This window comes from Hyperoodon ampullatus (genome assembly GCF_949752795.1).
Source record: "Hyperoodon ampullatus genome assembly, chromosome: 18".
NCBI classification, from domain to species: domain Eukaryota; kingdom Metazoa; phylum Chordata; class Mammalia; order Artiodactyla; family Ziphiidae; genus Hyperoodon; species Hyperoodon ampullatus.
This window is the reverse complement of record NC_136931.1, coordinates 10,017,029-10,038,424: the sequence shown is the minus strand read 5'-3', so window position 1 is coordinate 10,038,424 and position 21,396 is coordinate 10,017,029. Positions and strand designations below refer to the sequence as shown.

General features: G+C 41.3%; 1 protein-coding gene across 1 annotated transcript in view; it reads left to right on the top strand.

The window, feature by feature from the left end:
* WWOX (WW domain containing oxidoreductase) overlaps positions 1-21,396 on the top strand; it is a gene marked incomplete at both ends in the record, with an annotated part of 983,966 nt that overhangs the window by 270,226 nt on the left and 692,344 nt on the right. Inside the window, one exon of the mRNA XM_079723706.1 lies at positions 18,419-18,604. Within this exon, the coding sequence (XP_079579832.1) occupies positions 18,419-18,604 (186 nt within the window). The remainder of the gene's footprint in view (positions 1-18,418; positions 18,605-21,396) is intronic.

The following is a 21,396-nucleotide window of genomic DNA, read 5'->3' as shown; positions in this document are numbered from 1 at the left end:
CCTTCAGGTGTCTTGGACCAGGCAGTTGGTCTTTTTCTCTCTTCCTGTGGGCGGGTTTTCCAAGCTGAGTGGAGTTTTGCATCAGGTCCACTTCTGATTTATTTGCAGCTTGTCCCCTTCCGCCCCGTCGGAAGGGGGGCTTTGCGGTTCAGTTCCCGCTGTGGCTTCCCGTCCTGCATTTCTCATTGTGCGTGTCTTCTTGGGGGTGGTTTTTGATGCAATCACATTGGCCTTAATTCTGTTTTGTTTTAAAAGGTTTAACTGCCTTTATGATTTTTCAAGCAGATGTTAAACCTACTTGTATGGCTGTTACTTGGATATTTATTTTGGCATTATGAATAAATGTTATTTTATACAAGTTCTGTGACCACAAAGATAGTACATGCCCATTGTAGAACGTTTGAAAAAATATGGACAAGAGTAATTGTGAACATGAAAACTGTCCATTTTCCTGGCCCTCCCTTAATTTGTCTTTATTTCTTGAAATTTGTTTCTGGGGACATTTTCCAAATACACACAAGAAAGAAAAGAGGTATAATGGACCTTCCCATACCTTTCACCCATCTTCTGTAAGTATCTGCATATGGTCAGTTTTGTTCAATCTTCAGCCCCTCTCTTGCTCAATTATTTTATTTTTATAAATGTATTTTATTTTTGGCTGCATTGGGTCTTTGTTGCTGTGCGCAGGCATTCTCTAGTTGCGGTGAGCGGGGGCTACTCTTCCTTGCGGTGCACGTGCTTCTCATTGCAGTGGCTTCTCTTGTTGCAGGGCACGGGCTCTAGGCACGCGGGCTTCAGTAGTTGCAGCGTATGGGCTCGGTAGTTGTGGCTCATGGGCTCTAGAGCGCAGGCTCAGTAGTTGTCACGCACTGGCTTAGTTGCTCCACGGTATGTGGGATCTTCCCGGACCAGGGCTCGAACCCGTGTCCCCTGCATTGGCAGGCGGATTCTTAACCACTGCGCCACCAGGGAAGCCCGCTAGATTATTTTAAAGCAAATCTAAGACAACATAAATATTCATCCATGAATATGCTATGACTACCCCTCTATTATCACCACTGTTTGTATCTTAGAATATCACCTTCTGATTTTTTACTTTTAATAGAATGATGGGCATTCTATAGAAAAGACATAAATATGTATGTGTATAAAGATATATTTCAAATATTTTTGAAAAAAATGTTTCTAATACATTTTCCCCCAAGGTTTTCCATAGTCATTTAGTGGAGATTGTAAATTAGCAAAATAATACGATAAGGTCGGAGAAAACATAGTGAATAATATGTCAAGGAAAGAAACAGATTTTTTAAAATTTCAACCTAATCTTTGAAACAGTGGCTAAAATTTGGATGTTGAGAAATAAATTCAACTTGACACGGTAAAATTCTAATAATAGGCTGAAATAATGTCACAGACTAAAATCATGTACCTTTGTGTAACCTATCAATTGTCTAAAAAAGGAAATGCAACCTTATTTTCTCTGAACTGACTCTATCTTGCTTGAGTCCCAGTTTCCATTCGTGGTGGAAGTGTGGGGAAAAGTGGACAGGGCCTGGAGACCTGTCAGCCACAGCTGCCCGGCAGGGGTGGGGGGCGGGGGTGTGTGTGGGTGGGATGGTGGCCACTTAAGTCGTTGTGAGAATGTACATCAGGCTTCTCAGAGCCCAGGAAGTTAGTTTTATTTTTAGTTGAGATTTAATGTACATACTTGAAAATTCACCACCTTGAAGTATACAGTCTGATGGTTTTTAGTTGTGTTCACATCCAGAAAGAAACCCCATCCCCGTACCGGTCAGCGGTCATTCCCTATCCTTCCACCCTCTCCAGCCCCAGGCAAGCCCTCATCTTTCTCTCTCTCCCAATTTGCCTATTCTGGACATTTCATATGGATGGAATCACACCATGTGTTGTCTTTCGTGAGCGGCTTCTTTCACTTAGTATAATGTTTTCAAGGTTCATGCACATTGTAGCATGATCAGTTCTTCATTGCCTTTTGTGGCTGAATAGTATTCCGTCATATGGACAGAGACCGCATTTTGTTTATTCATTCATCAGTTGATGGACATGTGTGTTTTCTCCACTTTTTGGCTACTGTAAATAATGCTGCCATGAACATTATTCTCATTTTGCCCTCTGGGAAGACATTGTGATACTTGGAGGCTAAAGGCGTTGGAAGGTAGGCTGGTGGGGACAGTGAAACATCTCTTTGGGAATGAGCATTCCTCCCAGGCTCAACACCAAGACCCTTTCTGAGCCCCTCTTGAATGAGTGTCCATTGGGACATGCCCAGTGGTCTTGTAATCACTAAGGAAGCAAGTCTCCTGGGGAGAAGTTTTCCAGTCCACACCTATCATAGCCAACAGGAGACCCAAGATGTTGTTGATCCTTGTTTGGTTTAAGAAGAGGGCATTAGCACAAAGTGACAGGCTGAATCCAACTTGGGCTCAATTATTTCGTAAAGCTCTTTGTTTATTTGACCTCCCGTGACCCAGAAAATAATTCTAACCAATCAGTGCCGACTCCCTTTGGTGCCAGGGTCCACTTGCTTTACAGCTGATGACAGACGGGGCCACACGGCTACCACATCTGAATTAATCCTCAACTCCAGAGCTGCGTGCTGTTCTCCGGCAAGGTTGTATTTCTTCATTAGCTATTCCTAGGGCCCAGGGAGTCCCAGAGGATGTCAGAGTACATTAATTTTTATCATAACATGGAATCTTTCAGGTCTGAATGGCAGCACACAGCTGTCAGGGGCTTTCTGAACTCTGTTACAGCTCCATATATCTCTAGGCAAAACAGAGGAAAGAGCCCTCATTGGCAAGGAAACGTACAAAATGCATGAGGTGTTTCATTGTTTGAGTGACTTGACCATGTGCTTAAGCACATTCCCCAGATAATTTTTTCCCCATTGTCCCTGGAAGTCCACCTCTGCCGCGCCGCGTTAAAGCTCCCTCCCTTCACTGTAGCTGCAGAAGGTGTTTTTAAAATAAGCGCTCTTTGCATACTGGTAATGAAATCATCATCTGGTACTTAATGCTCTTCTATAAATATAGAAGAGGTGAATGTTCCCATGATTTTTTTCAGCAGAACGTATGCATCCCTGGTATTGCAGAAGTTCGTAAATAACGGCTTGTAATGCTCAATACTGCTTCACGTCCTCAAAATCTTATTTTAATTTGAAGCAATGCTAATGCATTTCTAGAAAGGCTCGTTATTTCTATATTGCCTTTATTTCCCCCACTTCTCAACTGAGTAAAATGCTTGGAGGGATGCATTTTGCTTAGAGAGAATGCCCAGGTATTATTTTACTAGAAGCACTGTCAGCCAATGCCAGGAGCCCCGTGTGCATACGGTCCTGTATGAGACATTGCTTGGTGTGGCCGTTAGGACCCTCCAACAGGGAAATCACAGAGAGAGGAGACAGTGTTCTCAGTTGTGAGGGTAAATGTGTCCTCAGTCGTCATAGCAGGTGACTTACTGCCGGCTCCAGTCCTTCCTTCATTTTCCTGGCTAATTCTGACTTCTTTGTAATGGGTGTGTTTTGTAAGTCCACATGGGCCATTCATTTAATTACACCACCACCACCCCCGCCACTGCCAGGCAGCCTCATTGCACAAGCTCTGTGAGCCACTGAGCAGAGTTCCCCGAAGTTCACATTTTACCGCTTATATATAAGATGGACACAGGCAAGTATTGTATTTACCTTAACACATACCAAGTTTAAAAAACCCAAACCAGAGCAGCACCTGACTGCTGATGTTTTGGCAAAGCACGAGGCTGAGAAATACAGGTGATTTGGTTTCCAGGGCATTAAAAAAAAAAAAATACAGGGGTTCCATAAATTTGACAAAAATTAGGCAAATGGTGCATAAACAACTGCATGGTGGTTAATGCTGAGAAAGAGACTCTTTGGGTTTAAAATAAAAGTACAGAGTGTATGCATGCAATACTTTAAAAAGCAAATGACAGTGAACGGGTGTGAGCAAAGGTGCAGAGAGCTTTCACAGTATTTAATTCTTAGGGATTTGGTAATTCAACACACTTCTTTTGTTCAGGCATGGTGCTGGATGTAGGAGCACAGGGGTAACCGGATGCAGATTTAGCCCTTCAGAGGTTTCTAGTCTCTTGTTATGACTTTCCCCACTTTGTGTGTGTGAAACTATGGGTTGTAGCGAAAAATAACCTCTTCTTTAAATAATGCCATCCTCTTAAAGACTTCAATATAAGACATGACACCGTAAAACTCCTAGAAGAGAACATAGGCAAAACATTCTCTGACATAAATCATAGCAATGTCTTCTTAGGTCATTCTCCCAAGGCAATAGAAATTAAAGCAAAAATAAACAAATAGGACCTAATCAAACTTACAAGCTTTTGCACAGCAAAGGAAACCATAAACAAAATGAAAAGACATCCTTTGGAATGGGAGAAAATATTTGCAAATGGCTTAATCTCCAAAATATGCAAACAGCTCTTACAACTCAATAACAGAAAAACAAACAACCCAATCAAAAAATGGGCAGAAGACTTAAACAGACATTTCTCCAAAGAAGTCATACAGATGGCCAATAGGTACATGAAAATATGCTCAACATGGCTAACTATTAAAGAAATGAAGATCAAAACCGCAGTGAGGTACCACCACGGTCAGAATGGCCATCATTAAAAAGTCTACGAATAACAAATGTTGGAGAGGGTGTGGAGAAAAGGGAACCCTCCTGTACTTTTGGTGGGAATATTAATTGGTGCAGCCATTGTGGAGAACAGTATGGAGGTTCTTTAAAAAACTAAGAACAGAGTTGCCATATGATCCAGCAATCCCACTCCTGGGCATATATCTGGACAAAACTCTTAATTCGAAAAGATACTTGCAGCCCAGTGTTCACAGCAGCCCTATTTACAATAGCCAAGACTTGGAAGCAACCTAAATGTCCATCGACAGATGAATGGACAAAGAAGATGTGGGTATTGGTTACACCGGTGTATATATTTTCTGAAAAGTCATGATTTCTCAGTGTTTGGATTTGTGTGTGTGTGATAATTCAATACAAGTTTGGGAAAAAAACCCAAAACTGACCCTTATAGGATATCTACTGAAATTCACATGTTTAAGAATGACATGAGGCGGTAGAAAATGAGAAGTTAAAAAAAAAAAGATGTGGAACACACACACACACACACACACACAATGAAATGCTATCAAAAAGAATGAAATGATGCCATTCGCAGCAACATGGATGGACCTAGAGATAATCATATTAAGTGAACTAAGTCAGAAAGACAAATACCATGATATAACTTGTACATGGAATCTAAAATATGATACAAATGAACTTATTTACAAAACAGAAACAGACTCACAGAAAACAAATTCATGGTTACTGAAGGGGAAAGGGGGTAGGGGTGTGAAAAATTAGGAATTTGGGATCAGTAGATAGAAATTACTGTATATAAAACAGGTAAACAACAAGGTCCTACTGCATAGCACAGGGAACTATATTCAGTATCCTATAGTAAACCGTAATAGAATATGAAAAGGAATATATATAAATATATATAACTGAATCACTTTGCTGTTCATCAGAAACTGACACAACATTGTAAATCAACTATACTTCAATAAGAATAAATATAAAAAAATAAAAATCAATAATACCATCCCTAACTCTCCCAATCTACCAGCTTTTTCCCTTCTTCATTCATGTGAATAATATTCACATTCTCTGAGTTCCCTTCTAGAGTTTACTGAACTCCAATTTGGCCTCCCAAGACTTCTTCCGTATCCCAAGTGAATTTCTTTAGGACATAACCGTGATTCATTTGTCAAATGAACAAATGGGAATTTGCCAAGAGGGACGTTGGTTAATTTGTATTTTCCCTATCGGTGGGAGCTGTGTTCACGTGAGGTTACTAGGTTATGAGCACAGCTGAAATTATTTATTCCGACTCCCTCCACTCTCCCTTCCCTCTTGTGCTGATCACTGATTGTCCATTTTATTAAATATTCCAGGAAACCAAACACAGGACAATAAAGTACTAAGTGGAAAGTTCAAGAGGGAAATGGAAACAACAGGAGGTGGAACACCAAAGAGTCAGACCTGCATTTGAGGCATTGTGTCAGTTGGATTAAGTGCCTTTGGTGGCACAATTATCAAATTGATGCATTTTTCCTAGAAACCCCACTTGGAAGAAACTGTGGGTATATTCCTGTTTTACATTTCCCCCCACTTAGAGTCAGTGAGGGTGAGATCTTGCTGCAAGGGGCTGCATGTGTTAGGATGGGAAAATAGAATCAAGGTAATGGACATGAGGCAAAAATGTAAGGAAATAAAAACAAGCGTGTTGCCATTTTCTGTTAAGTGTATGTACTGATGTTCTGGCATTCACTCTAAGAAGTTGTAAATGGTGCATGAAATGAAAAATTCCTGGTGGTCTCCTGGGATACAGCCAGCTCTCAGCTCTATTCCTGCTGATTGGTTTGGATTATTTTCTCTTTTCCAACTTAAAAAAGAAAAAAGTGTGGCTGTAGTGTGGCTAGGTTATGTTGACAGCAGAATCCATTCTGGGTTAATTATTATTTTAATATTTGATAGTGTCTCTTACATTCTTGAAATATATGGGTCCTTTAAAATTTAGCAGCACAGCAGCTGGATGGTCACTGCCCACCTGAGCTGTTGTTGATTCCATGTGTTCATATTTCTCTCATTTTATTTGCTTTACTTCCTTGCGTATTTGTTTGGATCTCATCTGCCAGAGATATTGAGTAAGGACATGGGAAACGTTATATATGTATTTTATAAATGTGGGAGACAATTATATACATATTTCGTATCTCTGCATTGTTGGTGGATGTCATGTCCCCAAAGTGTAGCCCAAGGTCCAGGAAACAGGTAGATGAGAAAAGAAAATAGCCTGTTTCAGGTACCCTCTCTCTCATGGCTGGTGCTGGGCAATTTACATTTTTCTCTGATTCTCACAACTATCAAACAAGGTGGGTATTATAATTTCCTTTTATCGTTATTATCATTGTGAGTTTGAGAAGCTGATTATATATTTTTTCTGTATATCACAGCAAATAAGCATTTTTTAAAAGTTTGCCCCTATACTACCTAAAATCATCCTGAGTTTTACTAGGGGCATGAACACCACATTTTGGGCACTTGAGGTCTTGGTGGATTACTTGGTGGAGTGTGAAGGACCTTCCCTGGGCTTGGCGTAGCTGTAGAAGAGAATTACTCTGTTCACTTTTATGCTGCCATCGAGGAGTTTGAGATAAACCAGCACTCGTTATTGAAGCAGGGATCCGCCTTGGAATTCTATAGTAATTTTTTTCCCTCTTTCTGTTCTGGGAGAAAAGGACAGCTGAACACCAGATCAGACTAAAAAACAGTTGCTTTGGGGACTTTGGGTCCTCAGGCCCTTTCTCTTGAATTTCACAGTGTTTCCAAATAGTATGAATTCTTGCAACTCACTTGAGAAATGCCCCAGATGGTGTGCCATTCTGTTTCAAGGAGGAATTGAAAAGTATTTCCCTTTACATAACATTCCACTTAGCTCATTCTTCTGCTGTGTCTGAAGTAGAGTCCCCCAAAGGCACAATTGTGGTAACGTTCTGCTGGGTGTTTATTTAACCTGTAAGAGTCTGCCTCATTTTGGGGGGGGCACGTTACGATTCAGTTTACAAATCTTCAGCCCCGTGATTGTGGCTACTGCTCTTCACAGGCTCTTTTGAAATGGCCTTCTTATTTCTCAGGTTTGAAATTACATATCTGATTCTTAGGTTTCTTGAGTCACAATGGGCTGGTCTTGTCTCCAAAGCATAAATAACTCTTTATTGATCAGCTACAACAGATCCACTTTGTCCCGCTTTCTGCTGCCATCTTTGAAGTAATAATATACTGTAAAATCTGGCTATGTGATGGTTTATAGACCAGATGTCATTGGGAAAATAGCACTGATTCAGATGTATGCATCCAGGTGTGTACCTAAGGTTTCCATCTTAACGCATGCAAGACCTTGGCAACAAAGACCTCTTGATTGTTGATTGTCATCTACTGGCAGAGATAACAATTGTCCATACGGGTTGTGGCCTGTGGTAGAAAATGTTATGTAATGTATGAATGGCCACACCCTAGACAGCATTGAAGACCAGGCTTCCTGGGAGATGCCACCCCTCAGGAGCTGATGTTCCATTTACAGTCAACACTTGAGATGAGATGCCCTGGAGTTGGGTTGTTGCCAGTTCCTGGTGAGCCTTCCCAATAGTCAGCACCCCTGGGATTGGCAGTGAGTGTTTGTGAAGGATGCTGATGGGATCCTGGCCCTTGGTGGGTTGGTATCCCTGGGAGCTTGGTGCTTTGGTAGGGACCTGGATGCCAGGGAGCTTGGGAATCAAGTGTACTGGGCTTTCAGTTAGATTCCCCAGTTTTGTACTAATCACCTATCCGGTGCTTGGTACTCTGCAAGGTGCCCCAGAGACACGCATATGACTGAGACCTGCGTGATGCAGTTATATACACATACACACATGACTCATGCCAGGGATGAGATCAGAGCCATTGGAAGCACACAGCACACTCATGTTTTTCTCCTTTTGTTTTTTTATTACTGTGTATTTTACATACAGTAAGACTCACACTTTTAATTGTACAGTTCTGTGAGTTGTAATACACACACAGTCATGGACTCACCACAGTCAACATATAGAAGAGTTCCATTACCCCCTCAATTTCCCCCGTGCCCCTTTGAAGTAATTCTCACCCCTTACACCCAGCCCTGGCAACCATTGATTTGTGTGTGTGTGTGTGTGTGTGTCCCTAGAGTTTTGCCTTTTCCAGAACGTTATATAAATGGAAGTATCCTGTGTGGAGCTTTTTGAGTTTGGCTTCTCTCATGTAGCATGATGCATGTATTAGTTATCTGTTGCTGCTAAATTACCCCCAAAACTTAGTGACTTCAAACAGCAAACATTTATTCCCTCACTCTGTTTTCTACTGCTATTGTAATAAATTACCACAAATGTACTGGCTGAACAGAATGCGTATCCGGTTGCAGGAATGTATGTTCCCACCAGCTTTATACAACATAATGAAAATATAATAGTATTAAAAAATCTGCTAATTTGAAAGGTAGAAAATACCTCATTTTGATTTTTGCTACTAGTGGAATTTAACACTTTACATCTTGAACTGGTTACTGGTAATCTAGTTTTATAAATTTTTGAAATGTCTTCATCAGTTTTTCTGTTAGACTCTTAGAATGTGTTTAATTTGGTCCCAGTGTTCATGATGGGTGAAGTAAGAGAGAAGGCAAAGGTAGCAAGGCCAGGTGTGGGCTATTGCAGTGTCCAGAGCTACAGGCAACAGAACCAAAAGCATGGAGTAACAGTGGTGATCTTAGCTTGAGTTCCCTGGAGATCAGGTCTGGGACGGGGATGTTTGCTCGGATAATTTACTGGGGGAGTGCTCTCAGAAGAAGAATGAGGGAAACAGGTTATATTCAATTGGAGACTAGCTTCAGCCTGACCCGTGTAGGCAGCTCTAGAGAAGGAATTATCCCAGAGTCGGTCCTCCTTGTTAGGAGAGCATCTGGGTGCGGGGCATGACTTTGCAGGTATGATGGCCCCTGTCACTCAGGGATGATTTTCTGGAGAAGTCAGTGCTCTTGGCAGTAGGGAATGAATATACTGGGGCCCCTAAATGAGATCCAGACAGAACACCACACCGCTTGCCTCATTGGAAATATAGGGGACTGGACAATATATTAATAGTCCCTGAAGGGTCTAGAGTCACTGGCGTTGACCAGCATACTGGCATTGACTATAGGAGAAGACAGGATAGCAGATGTTTCTTAAGTGTTCATTATCAGGCGACTGGCTAGAGAGTATCACCCACTGCAGAGATAAGGACGTCAGGAAAGGGGGAAGACGTGAGGAGAGAAGATGAAGAGTTGAGATTTGGGGTGGGTAGGGATGAGATTCTGGAACTTGGGAGGGACGTAGGGGCTGGTGCTGTGGGTGTGAAGTGCACCTTCATAGAGGTGTTGTTTGGAGTCCCTGGCTGGATGACATTGCTACAGGGAAGAGATTTTAGACGGAATCAGAGGTGGTTGGACATGGAACTCTGGGCAGAAGAAGAAGAGGTGTGGGGCACACGGAAGCCGAGGCAGTGGTGGCCTTAGGAGGAGGTCCAAGAATGGATTGTATCTCGGGAGCTGAGATAGGGAAGAGGACCAGGAGCCAGGAAGGAGCTGGGTCCATGGCCACAGAGAAGTCCAGTGTCAGCAGAGGGGAGGTCCTTGGGTGCAGAGATGGAGAAGCCACTGCTCCCCAGGCAGCTTTGAGACATTCTGGATGGTGACGGGGCAGAACTCAGTCCGCTTGGTGATAAGAAGAGAGTCTGGGGCCAGGAAAGAGATTATGAATGGAGACAAATACTTCAAAACTACGGTCTGTAAATGGGAAGAGAAAGGCTCAGTGCAACTGGAAAGAGCCCCAGTGTCAAGCAGGCATGTCTTTGTCTTTCCAGCCCTCTCTCTCCTGTCTGCCTTCCTTTCTTCCACTTTCTTTCAACCACTTTCTTTCCTGATTTTCTCTTAATTGTTGGTCTGAACAATCTGATTAGCCCGATAGGCAGCAGTGGGGATGGAGAGGTTGAAGAGGGCAGAAAGAGAGGGGTAGTCAATGGATGGCACGCTTGAAGGCTGCTCACGTGCAACTTAATAATGTGTTGTGTCACTTATACCTAAAATAAAAAGGAGGGGGGCGAGAAGAAAGCTTGGAGATCAACTGTCTAAAGCCGGTTAGTGACAGCCTTTGGGCTCAGCCCCCTTTCTATTTATTATCAGCATTCATTGCTGTTTCCAGTAGGAAGTATCATTTACGGCTCCAGTGTCTAGAAAGCTTGGTTTAGGGAATTCCCTGGTGGTCCAGTAGTTAGGACTCTGAGCTTTCACTGCCGTAGCCCGAGTTCAATCCCTGGTCAGGGAACGAAGATCCTGCAAGCCACATGGTGAGGCCAAAAAAAAAAAAAAAGAAACCTTGGTCCCTTGTCCCTCCCATTGATGACAAGCAGCCAGACCCATTGGTGAATCTTTGGAATTCCACCCTCCTTACCACTGAACTGTTGTCCTCTGGTCCAGGGAATGTGTTAGCTCTGGAGGATGGGATCGCTCCTTTCCAAATGTCATTCCCAGCAGGCTCAGAGAATGCCCAGGGTCCACTCAACAGAGAAGCATAGAGGTTTTCTCCATGGGGGCATCAGAACCACAGAGAACAAGCACACCCCCCTCTATTGGAATCTCCAGTTCTATACACACAGAAGTCAACCTGTCGGGTCCCCACTTACCCCTTACAGACCAGAGTCCATCGAAGAAGAAAAAAAATCAGTCCCTGAAAATGCTGACTAATAGCACCAACTTTGGAATTGGAATGATACTATTTTTGTTTCCATTCTGTCTTTATAGTTTGAACTTTCCTTTTGATATTCTGTAAATATTCATCATCTCAGAGCCTTTTGAATTTCAGTGGCTTTTAGTCAAAACTGAACAAAATATGCCATTTGAATAATAAAAACCTCATTAAAGTGAGGTAAAAGGAATTCTTTTCCTTTTGTACAAGCCAATTAAGTGTCTTTACAATTAAAAAAAAGTTTAGCACTTTATACTTTCACATTCCATAAGCCTGTTTTTAATTAATAGAGGGGACAAGCTTTAGGTACGTATTTTGCCTCTGGTGCTGTGCAATTAACATTAATGAAGCGTATTAAAATTTGGTGAAAGAGGAAAGGGTTTCCCAGGTTCTCTTTGGGTTCATGCCTCCAGGCTGAGGTCTTAGGCATAGCAAGTTTCTTTGTTTGATGCTGTTAGCAGTTCCTTGAGACAATGTGCAGGTAGGATAAAGGTAGTTGTTATTGAGAGAGATGGAGCCAACATTCCAAATGCCCAGCCTGTCTCAAAAATGGGGAAACACTGAAAAAAAACAACTTTGAAGAATTTTATTTTCTCTTGTGGATAAAAAGGAAGGGTCTAGAGACAAAGGGAGTAATAACCATTGAGGCCTGGCAGGTACCTAGCAAGATACTGGGGCTTTGCCCATCACAACTTTGGGTAGGGTGCATGCGGCTGTTCTCAGTTTACACGTAAGTATCATAACATGGCTGAGCTAGAGTTTCTCTCAGCACTTGACTCTAGCCATATTCTAGGGAGCGTATCTAACAAAGAAGGTACTGTGTAGTGTCCTTGAAGTCAGAGGACCTTTTTATTTTATTTTGTTATATTTTGTTCTTATTCATTTATTCGCTTCTTTATTTCACCTGTTTTTTTGTTTCTGTTTTTTGGATAAGGAGTTTCACTGTTTCTTTTTTTAAAATATTTATTTATTTATTTATTATATTTTTGGCTGCATCGGGCCTTCATTGTGGCATGCAGGATCTTCCCCGTGGCATGCGGGATCTTTTTGTTGTGGCATGTGTGGGTTCTTCATTGTGGCCCATGGGCTTCTCTTTAGTTGTGGTGTGCAGGTGTTCTCTCTCTAGTTGTGGCGCGTGGGCTCTGTAGTTGGTGGCACACGGGGTCTGTAGTTGAGACGTGAGGGCTTAGTTGCTCTGCGGCATGTGGGATCTTAGTTCCCCAGCCAGGGATCAAACCTGCGTCCTCTGCATGGGAAGGCGGATTCTTTACCACTGGACCACGAAGGAAGTCCCTATTTTACCTGTTTCTGATACTTACTCTGACCAGAGGAAGTTTGCTTCTAGTTGCTTTTTCTCCTGACCATAAAATGGAGATAATAAACATGTCACCTAGAGTTCTTATGTACACAAAGCTCTTAATAAGTGCTTAACCCATACTTAACACTCAAAAAAAAAGAAAAAAAAAAAGTATCAGCAACTCTGAAAAGGTGGACCAAATATTTGAGATGCAACCTGGAAGGTGCCCATATGTAAGTCATATATTCAGCTGACCTAAAAACCATTTTAGGTTTTAGATAGGTGATGATTTGGAAATAGATCAGACAACAGAAAGAATGAGACAGTTTCCCTGTGAGACTTCCATTGCCCAGTGATAATGAGATTTGCACGAATACTTTTTTAGAAGAAACAGTGGTTTCTTTTTTTCTAGTTAAAAGATTAATTCATGCTTTCTACCAAGCATTTAAAGAAGAATTAATATCAATCCTTTGCAAACTCTTCCAAAAAATAGATGAGGGAATACTTCTCCACTCACTCTGTGAGGCCAGTATTACCATGGTTCCAAAACCAGATAAAGGCGTCACAAGAAAAGAAGTCTTCAGACCAGTATCACTTATGAATATAGATGCAAATATCTTCTACACTATTCTAGCAAACCAAATAAAAAGGATTGAAATTTATACCATGGCTAAGTGAAATTTATATAAAGAATTCAAGGTTGGCTTAACATTTGAATGTTAATCAGTGTAATATACCATATCAGTGGAAAAAAGGATCATGTCAATAGATGCAAGAGAACAACGTTGAGGACTCCCATTTCCCAATTTCAAAATGGACTATAAAGCTTCAGTAATGAAGACTGTGTGGTCATAGCATAAGCATAGTCATATAGATAATAGAATAGAATTGACAGTCCAAAAATAAACTCTTACACGTGGTCAGTTGATTTTCAGCAAGAATGCCAAGACAGTTCAATGGGGGAAAGAACAGTCTTTTCAACAAATGATGCTAGAACAATTGGATGTCCACATGCCAAAGAATGAAGTTAGATTTCTTGTGTTTGCCATACATAGGAATTAGCTCAAGATAGATCCTAGACCTAAATGTAAGAGCTAAAACTATAAACCACTTAGAAGAAAGATAGGAATATATCTTTGTGACGTTGAGTTAGGCAGTGCTTTCTTAGATACAACCCCAAAAGCACAAGTGACAAAGGAAAAAAAAATATATATATATATGAATTGTAGTTCATCACAATTTAAAACTTTTGTGTTGCAAATGATACCATCAGGAAAGTGAAAAGACAATCTATAGAATGAGGGAGATTGTGCAAATTGTATATCCGACAACTGACTTGTATCCAAAATATATAAAGAACTTTTATAATTCAACAATAAAAAGATAATTACCTCACTTAAAAATTGGCTCAGCATCTGAATAGACAGTAGATGTTTCTCCAAAGAAAAGATACAAATTGCCAATAAATACATAAATTGCCAATAAATACTAATGCTCAACATCATTAGTCATTAGGGAAATGCAAATAAAAATCACAGTGAGACACCACTTCATACTCACTAAGGTGGCTAAAATTAAACAAACAAACAAACAAAAAACCCAAGACAGATTTAATGACAAATATTGGCAAGAATGTGGAGAAATTGGGATCATAATACATTGCTGGTAGAAATGTAAAATGGTACAGCCACACTTTGGAAAACAGTCTGGCAGTTCCTCAAAAAGTTAAGCATAAAATTAACCATATGACCCAGCAATTCCACTTCTCCGTGTATACTCAAGAGAAGTAAAAACATATGTCTCCATAATAACTTGTAAATGACTATTCATAGCAGCAATATTTCTAATAGCCGAAAAGTGGGAAAAAAACGAAATGTCCATCAACTGGCAAATGGTTAAATGAAATGTGATCTATCCATACAGTGGAATAGTTTTTGGCCATGGAAAGCAACAAAGTACTGATACCTGCTACAACATGGATGAACCTTGGAAACGTTAAGTGTAGTGAGAAAAGTTGTTCACGAGAAGACCACATATTGTGTGATTCCATTTATATGAAATATCCAGAATAGGCAAATCTATAAAATAGAAAGGAGATTAATGGTGTCTGGGGGATGGGAGTGGTTAGTGACTATTAATGGATACAGGGCTTGTTTTGGGGGATATGAAAATGTTGTAAAATTAAAATGTGATGATGCTTGTATAATCGTGAACATATTAAAAACCCGTGAAGTGCACACTTTCAAAAGCGTAAATTGTATGGTTTGTGAATTACATCTCAGTAACTTTTTAAGAAATCCATGCTTATATAGAAAATTTGGAAAATAACAAAAACAGTAAAAAAGATCTAAAAAGATCTAAGCAACCTAATGATATCCTGCACATCCAGAGCTAACATTTTTCTGTATTTCCTGTCTTGCTGACTGTACGTATAAAAATCTTTTTTTGTGGGGGGGGGTGGTGGGAAGGGATATGAATCGCGCACATAACATTTAATTTCCTCCGTTTTCAATTGATCTGAGAAATTGGGGAACCTCTGACTTAGTCCTTGCTGATTTATCTTATCTTCTGTTGGATTTTAAGTTGCTTCTAGTTCATATACAATTTTATAATTCTACCTCATTTATATATAATTATTACTCATTCTTAATGCATACGCTTTTATGTAAATTTTGAGGATTTCTATGGGAATGAATCTTGGAAACTGTATCAGTTTGCTAGGGCTGCTGTAACAAATTACCACCTATTTGGTGGCTTACAACAACAGAAATTCAGGCTATCACAGTTCTGGAGGCCAAAAGTCTGAATTCAAGGCGTCTGCAGGGTTGGTGCCTTCTGAGGAGGGGTCCGTTCTGTGCCCTTCACTAGCTTCTGGTGCAGGTGGGCACTCTTTGACGGCCCTTGGTTTGTAGATGCATGTCTCCAGTCTCTGCCTTCACAGGGCCTTCTCTGCGTGTCTTCTGCCCTCCTCTTCTTTCGTAAGGACACTTGTCAATTGGATTTAGTTCTACCTTAATCCAGCGTGATCTCACCTCAAGGTCCTGAACTTAATTACATTTGTAAAAGCACTTTTAACAAATAAGGTCCCATTCACAGGTTCCTAGTGGACCTATTTTTTGGGTTCACCATCTAATCCCCTACAGAAGCAGTGGCATATCAAGGGGGTAGCAGGTGGCTGTAGGGATAGTGGATAGTCTGCCCCATGCACGGGCAAAATGGGGGAGCATTGTTTGTAGAAAATTCAAAACCAATAATAAGGACTTCCCTGCTGGCACAGTGGTTGAAAATCCGCCTGCCAATGCAGGAGGCACGGGTTCGAGCCCTGCTCCGGGGGGATCCCACATGCCGCGGAGCAGCTGGGTCCGTGCGCCACAACTGCTGAGCCTGTGCTCTAGAGGCTGTGAGCCACAACTACTGAGCCTGCGTGCCACAACTACTGAGGCCCGTGCACCTAGAGCCCGTGCCCCGCGGCAGGAGAAGCCCCCGCAAATGAGAGGCCTGTGCATCACAGTGAGGGGTGGCCCCCACTTGCCGCAACTGGAGAGAGCCCAGCCCGTGTGCAGCAACGATGACCCAATGCAGCCAAAAATAAATAAATAAATGAATTTATTAAAAAAAAACAATAGTAAAATTACTAAACGTTGCTCTGCTTTTTATTATTATCATCATGCAGTGGCAGTTCTAAACATTATCAGTGATAAACTATTCCTCCCTAGAGGTATGAGCTGCTGCCCTTTGCCCCGCCCCCTGTGTAACCTACTACTTGGAAACAGGATTACTAGGTGAAATAATGTGGATATTTCTAATTCTCATGATAAATGTTTTCAACTTAATATCCATGGGGTAGGAATATATAGTCTTACCAGCTTTACACAAGGTAATAAAAATATGATAATATAAATAACTCTAATTTAATAGGCAGAAAATGTCTCATTTTAACTTTTGCTACTGGTGGAGTTGAACACGTTACCTCTTGCACTGGTTATTTTATAATCAAGTTTTATGAATTTAAAAAATATCATTGTCAGTATTTCTGTTAGACTCAGAATATGTTTTTCTTGTTGATTTGTAAACACTGTTTACATAGTGAAAATATGGGTTCTTTATAGGATTGCAAATTTTTGCCTTTTTTAAAACTTTATTTAGATAACAGATTATTTTAGTTTTTAGATAGGCTTTTCTTTATTGCACACCAGTATTTGTTTTCTAAAAACTCAAGATTCTTCACCTACAGTTTTCCATGAGAATGGAACAAAATCAGATTGTTGCAATAGTAATAGGTCTATGAGAAGTCTCTATGAAAAGAACACTAAGTTTTTTAAAATGAAAGATAGGAAATATTTCGTTTCCTATATCACGTATTCCATGCCATTGGTGTGGAATCTGAACACCATCAGTTTCCAGCCCCTTATTTTACAAGCAAGAATCAGAAACTCAGAGGATTTGGTGATTTGCTTGAATCTGGGACAAAATGCTGATCTTTTATCTCTTAAAGCAGTGGTCCTGTAAAACTGTACCCTGTCTCTTTTTCTCTTGTTTCATGTGTTAGCTAAATTCCCGAACCGCTTTTTTTTTTCTTCCTACAAAGCATTTATTTATGGCATTTTTTTCTTATTATAAAGACAGCACATATTAATTATGGAAAAAATAAATATGAATAAACTCAGAAAGAAAACAATTTAAGACACTTTGGGTTCCATCCACCCCTAGAGACAATGACTGTTAACATTTTTGTCTGTCTTTCATTAGCATTGTGTGTGTGTGTGTGTGTGTGTGTGTGTGTGATCATACAATATTATATATTGTCTTTAAACATGAATGTTTTACAGGGTCAATAGATTTGTTATTTTAATGGCTGCACAGTATTCTATCATATGCGTATATTCCAATTCATTTAATGATTCCCCAATTGTACATTTAATTTACTTCTAATATGTTGCTGTTATGTTGCAATTACAAACACTGTGGATAGTCTTGAATATATTTCTTTATACAATTCTCATTAGTACCTTAGGATAATTTCTTACAAATACAATTTCTTGATTAGGATTTTGATTCACATGAAAGGCTTTTATTTTTAAATTTTTTATTATGAAATTAAATATGTGCAAACAGAGAAAGTATAACAGACCTCCACTTACCTATCCCCAAGCTGACTTCTAAAATGTAGATTTAACTTGACTTCTAAAAGGAATATATCCAAACAGTCTGTGTCTGTCTCTTTAGACAGAGCATTTCCACCTTGATATGTTTTACTTAATACCTAATAAGTGCTGGTTCTGGTGTTGGCTTTTTCACAGCACACTTTCTCCTTTATTCCTTATGTCTTACTTTGAGGGCTGTTTCGATTTTATAGATGACGAAGCTGAGAACTGAATGAGCTACGGAAGCATAGATTCAACTAGGCGGTAGAACCTGTGTTCCAACCTCTGTGACCAACTCATCCCAGTTTGCCCAGTATGGTCCCAGTTTTGGCACTGAAAGTCCTGCATCCCAGGAACCCCCTCGTCCCCAGCAACCCAGCACAATTGCTCACTTAGAGTCCAAGCTCTTCCTGAGCAGAATGGTCTCAGATGTGACCTTCTAGGGCATCCCATTTCCAGCTGTCTGTAGTCCTGAAGATAGTGAAGAATTGGTTATTCTGGGGGGAGCATGGATCATCCTTGGTTTTAGAGCGTTTCTGTCTGCATAACGTCGGATGTTTTCTTTCTCAGGTCACTTCACGTGCTTGTGTGCAATGCAGCCGTGTTCGCTCTCCCCTGGAGCCTCACGAAAGATGGCCTGGAGACCACCTTCCAGGTGAACCACCTGGGCCACTTCTACCTCGTCCAGCTCCTCCAGGACATCTTGTGCCGCTCAGCCCCTGCCCGGGTCGTCGTGGTTTCCTCGGAGTCCCATAGGTGGGTTAGAATTGGATGTTCTGTTCACGTGACCACCTTCCTGATGGTCCCCCCAGCCTCTCTTTTTGAAAATAATTTTCATTAGTCTTGCACCAGAAAGTGTGTGCTCAACCTGGCTTACTGAATGTATCGAGGTCTTTTTTTGTGTGTATGCGCGTGATGGTGGGCGATTATTTGGGGGTAGTGTCGACAGAAAGGTAGATTGTTTTTATAACTATACTTCAGGTCCCTCATTGATTTTGCTTTGAGATGGAATAATGATTGATTAAATCTGGATTCCTGACCTTTATTGATTTGTCAGTCACCAACTTCACCATCTCACGAAGAAGAATGTGCAGTTATTCTAGCAGGAGAAACAATGCAATTAAAAACTGCAAGATGAAATCCAGTTGTTTTATAATGAGAAATCAGGGAATTCAATGCAGACATTAGCTGTGTAATTGTAGAAAAGGAAGTGCTGTAGTTAGAACATATTAGAAATCTGGCCATGACTCTTTTGGTTAAAATTTCAATTAAAGGCACTTTAATTTCAGATGGCACTTTCAGATGGCACTTCTTTCTGTTACCATTAGGAGACTATTCAATCGACTAAGAAGCCAGTTGAACATTTCCTCATATTTTCAGCATGTTTGTTTCTAGAGTTGGATAAAACAACTTTGTCTAAAGAGAAGTACCCTGAGAAGAGAAAGGACTTGGCCGGGTGAGGCTAGATTTAATACATGCTAGGGGGATTTTCCTGGTGTGGTTGGGAGCTTTCACTCCTACCAAAGTAGCTGGAGAAAAATAATGTGCAAAAGGGCCTGTTTTTTTTTCTCCCTCTTCTTCGTCTTAAGTCCTGAAATGTTTTAGTGACCCAGAATGAAGCTTATTTTTTTAAATCATGCTTCCATAAAATGTAACCCCTGGGACTTGGAAGAGAGAGACCAGCCAAGGGTGAGTCTGAACCGTTTATCACTCCCAAACACAAGGGCTTATGGTGGAAATGACACACTGCAGATAGATTTACTTTTACCATTTGAAATTTATGACGGCCGAAATGAAAGGAAAATGCCGGTCATAATCCTCCCCTGCGTTAAAAGACATGAAACATCTCGTAATTAGGTGGTAACAAAATCGGGACCTCCTTATCTTTGCAAATCACACCAGGTTCGTGAAAGTGGAGTGGCCTTGTTCAGGCGTGAGGGAGGCTACTGCGGGGGCGGTGGGGAGAGAGCTCCGGAAAGAAATCTGCCAGCCCCAGTCGTTCGCCAGATGTGGAGGGCACCACGGGATACAGATACGTTTAAATGAGCTGGTATTTAACGGGAGAGTCTGTGGAATTGTCAGCTGCTTTCTTCCCTTTGTACATCTGGATCTCACATAGTATTTCATGGGACGTCTTTGTTCTCTCCTTAACTGCAGTGTAATTCGCACTTACCTTGGAGATCTGAATCTTGATTTCATTTAAAAGATGGATCAGAAGGCAGGGCCCTGGTCTCTTGAATTCGATCCATTTGTAGTTTCCAGACCAGGTCTTCCTGAAGTGTGTGTTATCAGACCCGCTCCTGTCTGGCAACGGGCGCTGGTTTTCTACTTCCCGATGACCTCTTGCCCGTATTAAAGGGTGTTTTTACAAAATGTTAATTCTCCCAAGCTGGTTTGTTTATTACACTTGTGTTGCACCCCAGAGCCAGTGTGAATACTGGGCGGGCAGTCCTGGGAAAGCACTCACTTGCTGCTCAAGGACCCAGAGCCCTAAACCATGTCGTAAAGCGGAAGGGTTGATATCTAATTACCTCCATAAACCTTGGCGGAATCTCTTCGTTGGAGTCAGGACCCCCTGTTAGGAGAAAAATGAAGTCCGATGTTTGCAGAAAATATTATACCAGACTGCCCCAAGGCAAAATATTTATCAGCCTCCCTGAGTCTTCCCTGTATTTTATTTTATTTTATTTTATTTTATTTTTTTTTTTGCGGTACGCGGGCCTCTCACTGCTGTGGCCTCTCCCGTTGTGGAGCACAGGCTCCGGACGCGCAGGCTCAGCGGCCATGGCTCACGGGCCCAGCCGCTCCGCGGCATGTGGGATCTTCCCGGACCGGGGCACGAACCCGCATCCCCTGCATCAGCAGGCGGACTCTCAACCACTGCGCCACCAGGGAAGCCCTTCCCTGTATTTTAGTTACTTATCTGGAACCGGAGCAAGTGAATTGAAATCCATCATATGAAAATGAGAACTTCCTTGCTGTGAAAAAATTTTTCAGATAACAATTAAAATGGAATGAAAAGAGTGGAGTGCTGGCTGAAGGGCTGTAAATGGCTGCAGCTGTGTTGAGTGCCAAGTTGACACACACACACACACACAGCCTCTGATGCAAATTCAGTCCTATTCTTTGAACATACTAGCTTTTTTTTTTTTTTTTTTTTTTTTTTTTTATTTTTTTTTTTTTTTTGTGGTATGCGGGCCTCTCACTGTTGTGGCCTCTCCCGTTGCGGAGCACAGGCTCCGGATGCGCAGGCTCAGCAGCCATGGCTCACGGGCCCAGCCGCTCCGCGGCATATGGGATCCTCCCAGACCGGGGCACGAACCCGTATCCCCTGCATCGGCAGGCGGACTCTCAACCACTGCGCCACCAGGGAGGCCCCTGAACATACTAGCTTTTGTCTACATAGAATCCAGCCTAATTATTTTAGTTGGGTTATTTAAAAATCCTCAGTTTAAAAAAAAAAATAAAGGAGCAGTATATAGAGAAATGCAAGATAGAGGTCCTCTCAGACAGCAGATGTCAATGTCCAGAGAGCAAATGTTAACATT